General features: G+C 41.9%; 1 protein-coding gene across 1 annotated transcript in view; it reads left to right on the top strand.

Moving 5' to 3' along the window:
- Positions 1-278: 278 nt before the first annotated feature.
- GALK2 (galactokinase 2) overlaps positions 279-9,524 on the top strand; it is a 672,315-nt gene continuing 663,069 nt past the window's right edge. The window contains 1 exon segment of the mRNA XM_053717454.1: positions 279-436. Coding sequence (XP_053573429.1) covers positions 381-436 — 56 coding nt within the window. The 5' untranslated portion in view covers positions 279-380.

Raw genomic sequence — 9,524 nt, 5'->3', positions numbered from 1 at the left:
GCATATGCTGATTAGTTTATCTATTATCCACACGTATCATACTGGGGAAAAAATGTTTTATATATATGTATTGTAACACAAGTAATCTGCAAACGTTTCTGATTCAAGTATGCGCACGTTTGATATATTTATTTTGATTTTTATTTGTTTTAAATAAACATCTAGGGTAGCTTTTTTTCAGAACACCTGAGAGAGCAGTGCTGAATGCATTTAACTCGTTTAACCCTTGAGAGCTGCTTCATGCCCGTGTGCCTGCATTTCTGTCTCTGTGCAATGAACAGGATTTCCGTGAGGTGTCTCCATCCGGAAGGTGCTGTTTTGGAAGAGCTTGCATTTAATACTAACACCAGAACGTTTTGGACTTTACTAACACCAACGTCATGGCATCCCGTGTCCATCCGCCAACAGTGCAAGTCTCAGTTATTGATAATGACAGGTAAGTGTCCGGAAACTCTGCGAGGTATTGATAGATACTTCTGAATCTGAGCAGTCTCTTCTTTTTAACTGGGGGTGTGACTGCTAGGGGGCGTTTCTAATATATATATATATATACATATATATTATTTTCTCACACAATGCTCAATTAATGCCCCCTCTCGTATAGTGCAAAGAGATTGGAGTGGATAGAACAAATAAAAGTTTATTGTACGACTAGCATGGCTTGTGTCTTGGGGGCTGACTGCTGGGCTAGGGGAACACTTTCTTACATGGGTGAAGTTATTTGGGTGCTAATAAATTATTGTTTAAAACAAAATAATGTTTTCCAAAGTTTAGCAATACTGTAATAAAATAATGATTTTGTTTTTAATATGTACTAAAAGTTCAACATTTTTTTTCTGTCATATTTAAATGAAAAATACTAATATCATGCATTATTAACCTTGTTTATGTGAATTGACCATAAAGCTACATAAAGTAAAATATGATGTAGTGTTCAAAGATGGCAGTTGAGTCATTTTTCTTTTTTTCAAATTAGCTGGTACAGACATACTCAATGGCAGCTTTTGATTAAATAAAGAGCTAAAGTCAGCCCAGTTCCACATTTTTATGGCAAATACTGCTGATCTTAGCAACACTGGCTGACTTGTTTTAAAAGTGATTGCATGAAGGGTTGGATAATATCACATGACTGCTGTCTGCAAAGTTGTGTCAGCAAGGAACTACATTACAGTGTCCAATCATTCACTGCCAAACTGTACTTTGCTCATTCTCACCCTGACTTGCTAAGTGAAAGGGACAGAGCATTTTAATTGCAAATAGCAACACATTTGCAATATTCTTGGCTTTGCAATAAATAAATAAAAATAATTAATCTGAGACGCTATCACTACTAGAATAGTCACTGTTGATGTTCAGGTAAACCACTTCTGCTAGAGCTAGTATCCATTATACAGCATAACAGTCCAGTTTTTCAAACAGCTGTCCTGTAAAATAAAAAAACAACAACATATTTGTAGGAATTCTGAATTGTGGCTACATTTTCTAATCCCTCAATCCTTTACAATTTTATTATGGCACAAAAAATTGGTACTGCTCATGTGCTGTATGACATTGATATGAAATATTGAGGCTCCAATGGGGTGTGCGCAGCATTAAAGGGATATGAAACCCCAAATTTTTCTTTCATGATTCAGATAGAGCAGGACATTTTAACCCCTTAATGACCACAGCACTTTTCCATTTTCTGACCGTTTGGGACCAAGGCTATTTTTACATTTCTGCAGTGTTTGTGTTTAGCTGTAATTTTACTCTTACTCATTTACTGTACCCACACATATTATATACCGTTTTTCTCTCCATTAAATGGACTTTCTATAGATACCATTATTTTCATCATATCTTATAATTTACTATAAAAAATATAAAATATGAGGAAAAAATGGAAAAAAACACACTTTTTCTAACTTTGACCCCCAAAATCTGTTACACATCTACAACCACCAAAAAACACCCATGCTAAATAGTTTCTAAATTTTGTCCTGAGTTTAGAAATACCCAATGTTTACATGTTCTTTGCTTTTTTTGCAAGTTATAGGGCCATAAATACAAATAACACTTTGCTATTTCCAAACCACTTTTTTTCAAACTTAGCGCTAGTTACATTGGAACACTGATATCTTTAAAGAATCCCTGAATATCCCTTGACATGTATATATTTTTTTTAGAAGACATCCCAAAGTATTGATCTAGGCCCATTTTGGTATATTTCATGCCACCATTTCACCACCAAATGCGATCAAATAAAAAAATTTGTTCACTTTTTCACACATTTTGTTACAAACTTTAGGTTTCTCACTGAATTTATTTACAAACAGCTTGTGCAATTATGGCACAAATGGTTGTAAATGCTTCTCTGGGATCCCCTTTTTTCATAAATAGCAGACATATATGGATTTGGTGTTGCTTTTTGGTAATTAGAAGGCCGCTAAATGCCACTGCGCACCACACGTGTATTATGCCCAGCAATGAAGGGGTTAATTAGGGAGCATGTAGGGAGCTTGTAGGGTTAATTTTAGCTTTATTGTAGTGTAGTAGACAACCCTAAGTATTGATCTAGGCCCATTTTGGTATATTTCATGCCACCATTTCACCGCCAAATGCGATTAAATAAAAAAAAAAGTAAAATTTTTCACAATTTTAGGTTTCTCACTGAAATCATTTACAAACAGCTTGTGCAATTATGGCACAAATGGTTGTAAATGCTTCTCTGGGATCCCCTTTCTTCAGAAATAGCAGACTTATATGGCTTTGGCGTTGCTTTTTGGTAATTAGAAGGCCACTAAATGCCGCTGCGCATCACACGTGTATTATGGCTAGCAGTGAAGGGGTTAATTAGGTAGCATGTAGGGAGCTTTCAGGGTTAATTTTAGCTTTAGTGTAGAGATCAGCCTCCCACCTGACACATTACACCCCCTGATCCCTCCCAAACAGCTCTCTTCCCTCCCCCACCCCACAATTGCCCCTGCCATGTTAAGTACTGGCAGAAAGTCTGCCAGTACTAAAAAAAAAAGCTATCCTTGATAAAAATGTTTTTTAAAAAAAGGCATATTTACATATGCTGCTCTGGAGGATCCCCCCTTAGCCCCCAACCTCCCTGATACCCCCCAGACAGCTCTTTAACCATCCCCCTCTAATTTATTAGTAGCCATCTTTGGTACTGGCAGCTGTCTGCCAGTACCCAGTTTATAGTAAAACTATTGTTTTTTTTATTTTTTTAAATATTTTTCTGTAGTGTAGCTTGCCCCCCCAAAAGACCAACCCCCCACCCCGCCCAGATCTCTTAGATCGAAAATACTTTCAATCTTTTTGGCCCTCACTGCCACTTTTTTTACATAATTTTTCTGTAGTGTAGCGGTTCCCACCCGCTCCCTACCCGCGCGCGCGCACCCGGCGTTCCCGCCCACGATCCCGCCCCCTCCACATCATACGGCCCATCGATGGCCGCCCACCCGCCTCCCAGACTGGCTCCCACCCACCAACGAAACCGGCCATCGATGTCCGGTGCAGAGAGGGCCACAGAGTGGCTCTCTCTGCATCGGATGGCCAAGGGGGGTTATTGCAGGATGCCTCGATGAGGCATCACTGCAATAACCGGAAAGCAGCTGGAAGCAAGCAGGATCGCTTCCAGCTGCTTTCCAGACCGAGGACGTACGCTATACGTCCTCAGGCGTTAAGTGTATTTTTTTTGAGGACGTATGGTGTACGTCCTTGGTCGTTAAGGGGTTAAGCAACTTTCTAATTTACCCCATTAACAATTTTTCTCCGTTCTCTTGGTATGTTTTGTTGAATGAGCAGCAATGCACTTCTGGTTGCTGACTGAACACATGCGTGAGCCAATGGCAATTGGTGTATATATATGCATCCACCAATCAGCAACTAGAACCTAGGTTCTTTGCTGCTTCTGATCTTTCATAGATAAACCTTTCAGGAAAGGATAACAAGAGAAGAAACCAAATTAAATAATAGAAGTAAATTGGAAAGTTGTTTAAAATTATATTCTCTATCAGAATCATGAAAGAATCATTTTGTGTTTCATGTCCCTTTAAATGTAAATAATTATAATCACTGTGTGTGTTACTGGAAGTCAAAGGATAGATACAATCACTGCTTTGTGCGCATTACTAGTGACCAAGGGGTAAAATACTGCTTTCTTTATTTTTGGCAGCCATTAGGATAAAGTCACTAAACAGGGCTTAGAATATATTTGCTGTGGCACCAAGAGTGGAGGGCAAAATATGATTTTTTTTGGTGGGGTCATTGTAAGAACCTACTTCACTCCCTGCCCTGGTCAGCAGCTGGTTATTATTATTATTATTATGATACTTTATTCATAAAGCACCAACATATTTAGCAGTGCTGTCCATGGGTACAATTCATTTAAATAAAACAATGATATAAAACTTGTAAGAGGGGGCGGAGCCGGCCGCAGAAGAACATGGCCCCAAGATCTTAGAGCTCCGCAGTAAGAATCTCAGATGGGCCGATAACTGGCAGGGAAATCATTCAAACAAGCGTGTTCTGGTCTCCCAACAATCGCCAGTTACACAGAGAGAACACACGCTAAGAGAGAAGCCTGAAATCCGCAATGTAACAGACAAATCCACATCACAGAACTGCTCACTCTCCACAGACCATTGAGACATGCCGCGTGGAGTCACAGGCTCTGGTAATCACTTAGACCGGTAGTAGAAGGAATAAGGAGAACCAGGTTGCCATCCAACAGTTCCGGTCCTTAGACAAAATGCTCATACTGTGGAGAGTGTACACAGGAGAACGGATACTTCGCAGAGGGCCGCATTTCTGCGGTAGGGGTAAGAGGAACATAACAACCGCTATCTCATACACATAAGGGGTTACAGCTCATGGTCCAAATAAGCATAACGGAGAGCTAACATATAACCTCCAGATAAAAGCTGATCCCAATGTGAGTAATGGACGTGTAAATATGAAGCTCACACAAATCAATACACATTGCTTCTGCAGCACAGGTTCTGTAAAAATGCTTACGTTTGGGTATACAATATAACGTGGTACATCAGCCATTTCCACCAAAGCTCTTGTTGATCAATGTCATATATTATACAGGCCACGCAGGTCACAAATATAGCCTAATTAAAAGGCATGTACTCAGATGTCCTGAACATAGGACAGATTAGTTTCCAAAACGAATGCAGTAAATTACCACAAAAGTTGCAGCCTACGCATATGGCAGTTTTATTGTATTAGCTCTGCATAAAAGCACACGCAGGGAGCCCTCCTGACAGCTTCTCATTCCAAGACACTTTTTACCTGGGCATAGCCAAATTTAGTTTATTTCTGTACTAATAAAATAATAAGGGTTTATGTATAATCTATACCCTCTTATTAACAACACACTCTATTGAGCCCTTACAATAACCAACTTGTTAAAGGGGTAGATAGCGTTAGGCTCAGGTCGACAGTCCGGGACAAACCCATTAAGTGATAAAGTAGATGTGACACTCAAGGCCTAAGTGCGTCATCTCATACCCTGCTAATATTCTTCACAGTACTGGGGTCTACTACACCTTACTAAGAGGAGAAGAGGCACTGCTATCAAAGTCTAACATACCCATTTTTGAGGAGCCACGAGGGGTAATAGGCCGCCACTATAAGAACCTGCGGAGAGACTGTGTGTAATAATGGTCAGCAGGTATGTCATTGAAAGCCCCGGGGAGAAGGAGGGCGATGGCAATGTGGTTCAAACTAATGTGGAGAGACTCACAAGACAGGTAGGAATGCATCAGAGACCTATAGACGCCACTATGTATAAAACAGTTTCAGAGGTTACAAGTATAGTTCGTACTGGGATATCAGTTGTCACTTCAAGAAATTGTTACTTCCTCATCACGGAGTGCAGATGGGACGCTCGAGGGGAACAGATTGCTGCCCGGACCTCCTTCACTTATAGACTAGATGCCATATTTGAGCAACACAGGTCTGAGCTTGGCTACACCTTAATGTTGGATGACCCAGCGTTAGAATAAATTGCAGGCTTATTACCAAAAATAGTTTTCACCCAGCTGTAACCTGCCCTAATTTTATGCTGAGATCTGCTGCCATGCTTGCTCTCACAATTGTTGTAGCGCTTGCCTCACCCTAATGATGGCTGATGTGCCGGTCATTTGGGGAGCTTTTGTACTTAACCCATTCTACCATACCTGTGGGAACTGCTCTTGAGGACTACTGCTGTTTGATTGCCCTTCTTTCCCTGCTGCAATGGTCATTTAAGGCTATATGATCATCATGTTTGTATTAACCTACGTTTTTTTCCTTCTTTCAAGTATTTACATTTTGCATAGAATTATTATATGGGTGCACTCTCTTTCTTCAGTAGTCATTAAACTTAGGAATATGCTATGTTCATCTTTAGCACAACATCATAGATTTTGTTTATGGTATTAGAAGATATCTGCCAACTTGACTTTTCCATAATATTTGCTCACACCAATGTGTGCTAGGTACTGTGAGCGTTCGGTTCTATATATGTTAGGCACTGTGTTCTTGGTTCTATATATGTTAGGTGCTGTGTGCTAGGTTCAACGTGGGCTAGGTACAATATGTGCTGGGTACAATGTGTGCTGGGTACAATGTGTGCTGGATACAGCGTGTGCTAGGTACAATGTGTGCTAGGTTCAATGTGTGCTAGGTACTGCGTGTGCTAGGCAAGGGGGGTGTCGGGTACGGCGTGTGCTAGGTACAGTGTGAGCTAGGTACAGTGTGAGCTAGGTACAGTGTGAGCTAGGTACAATGTGTGCTAGGTACAATGTGTGCTAGGTACAATGTGTGCTAGGCAAGGCGGGTGCCGGGTACGGAGTGTACTAGGTACAGTGTGAGCTAGGTACAGTGGGTACTAGGTATCATGTGTGCTAGATACAGCGTGTGCTAGGTACAATGTGTGCTAGGTTCAATGTGTGCTAGGTACTGCGTGTGTTAGGCAAGGCGGGTGCCGGGTACGAAATGTGTTAGGTACAGTGGGTGCTATGTACAATGGGCGCTAGGTATAATGTGTGCTAGGCATAGTGTGTGCTGGATACAGCGTGTGCTAGGTACAATGTGTGCTAGGTACTGCGTGTGCTAGGCAAAGCGGATGCCGGGTACGGCGTGTGCTAGGCACAGTGTGAGCTAAAGTACAGTGGGTGCTAGGTATCATGTGTGCTATGTACAATGTGTGCTAGGCATAGCGTGTGCTGGGCATAGCGTGTGCTAGGTACAATGTGTACTAGGTACAATGTGTGCTAGGTACAGTGTGTGTGTTAGATACAATGAGTGCGATGTACAATGTGTATTAGGTTCAATGTGTGCTAGGTACGGCGTGTGCTAGGCAAGGTGGGTGCCGGGTACGGCGTGTGCTAGGTACAATGTGAGCTAGGTACAATGTGTGCTAGGTAAAATGTGTGCCGGGTACGGCGTGTGCTAGGTACAGTGTGAGCTAGGTACAATGGGCGCTAGGTATAATGTGTGCTAGGCATAGTGTGTGCTGGATACAGCGTGTGCTAGGTACAATGTGTGCTAGGTACCATGTGTGCTAGGCTCAATGTGTGCTAGGTACTGCGTGAGCTAGGCAAGGCGGGTGCCAGGTACGGCGGGTGCTAGGCACAGTGTGAGCTAGGTACAGTGGGTGCTAGGTATCAAGTGTGCTATTTACAATGAGTGCTAGGCATAGCGTGTGCTAGGTACAATGTGTTCTAGGTTCAATGTGTGCTAGGTACTGCGTGTGCTAGGCAAGGCGGGTGCCGGGTACGGCGTGTGCTAGGTACAGTGTGAGCTAGGTACAGCTTGTGCTGGGTACAGCGTGTGCTAGGTACAGCGTGTTCTAGGTATATTGAGTGCTGGGTACAGTGTGTGCTAGGTATATTGAGGGCTGGGTACAGTGTGTGGTAAGTACAGTGTGTGCTAGGTATAATGTGTGCTGGGTACGGCTTGTGCTAAGCACAATGAGGGCTAGGTGCAGGGGGTGTTAGATACAATGAGTGCTAGGTACAGTGTGTGCTAGGTACAATGAGTGCTAGGTTCAGTCTGAGCTGATTACAGTGTGTGTTAGGTACTATGTGTGTTAAGTACAGTGAGTACTAGTTATAATGTGTGCTGGGTACGGCTTGCGTTAAGTACAATGAGGGCTAGGTGCAGTGGGTGCTAGGTACAATGAGTGCTAGGTACAGTGGGTACTACGTACAGTGTGTACTATATACCATGTGCATCTTACGTGACTCTGGAATTTTTTGTTACCTACATTTCAAGATGTTGGCAGAACCTGCTCCTCAATTTATATGGACAAACCCATTCATGCATATTACAACAACTTATCCTGACATGCTATTTGGAGCATTAAATTTAATGTAAAAGTACCACATCCACCCCCCCCCATATTCAGAGCCCACATTAGGGTTCAATCTTGGTGAATTATTTTCACCACAAATCCTTGTAACCTGCGTGTCCGATCCTTTTGTTTGTGTATGTTTGAGCAGGGGTCCTGCGTGTCCCCAAGTGTTACCTTTCATTCTAAAACTGAATAAAAATTAATTTAAAAAAAAAAAAACTTGAGACAAGACAACATTTTACAAAAACATTCAGGAGAAATTAAGGGCCCTATTCCCGTGGGAATTTACAATCTAGAAGGGTAGGAGGTTGAGAAAAACAGGAGGTGAGGACTGCAAGTGTTATGTTACGGTATGCTGAGTAAGTGAGAATATTTTGGAACACAACTGTAGATAAGTGGGTTCAGTAATTATGTATATGTAACACCCCGCTGTTTGGTAACACTATGGTAAAGGAAGTGTAACCAATTCTAGGAAGAGGGATGTGAGTAATATTCGGGGTTTTTAAGCCCTGTGATAGGCTGACTGTTAGCTGGAAAAGTATGGAAGTAACCCTCTATGTCGTATTGGCAAGCAAATAACAGACAGGTTGTTTGTACTGATGAGATATTTAGTGACAGGCAACTTCACTGAGCAGTTGATATAGAGTTAGAGAGTATCTATTACTTTTCAATGGAGAAGAGACAGTACAAGCTTGTAGTGATTGGAAGTTACTGGCTGAGACTCTTGATTAACAATATTACGTCCTGGAGCCTTATGGAGAACTACTTACTCAATCCACAACCTCCCTGTGTTGCGATCTGCAAAGTAAACAGTCCCGATTACAAAGGGAGAAAGTGGGCGGAGTTTTACCGGTGCAGCAAAGGATGAAGTCTCCGGCGTCGGATGAACCGACTTTCAGCTCCGAGATCACAGGATGATATTAAGTAAACCGCAGGCTGCTTCCTGATGCTGATGTAAGGTAAAGCTATTCAGAGTAAAGGGTAAATGTTGCCCCAGGTTGGAAGGAACCTCTTAGTTTGATATTGCCGATGTAGAGTTGGTTAGCTCAGCAAACGCTGTGAAGCACAGTCAGAGGCAGTGAATGGCATTTACAAACTGTAACGGAGACGATGGTTAATTAATCCAGAAGTTGAAGAGAGAATCACTCCAGCTTGTTAAATCCTTTAGATATAGAATAGCAACAAC

This window comes from Bombina bombina, chromosome 6 (assembly GCF_027579735.1).
Source record: "Bombina bombina isolate aBomBom1 chromosome 6, aBomBom1.pri, whole genome shotgun sequence".
NCBI classification, from domain to species: Eukaryota; Metazoa; Chordata; class Amphibia; order Anura; family Bombinatoridae; genus Bombina; species Bombina bombina.
Note: the sequence above shows the minus strand (reverse complement) of the source record. Positions and strands in the feature narration are given on the sequence as shown.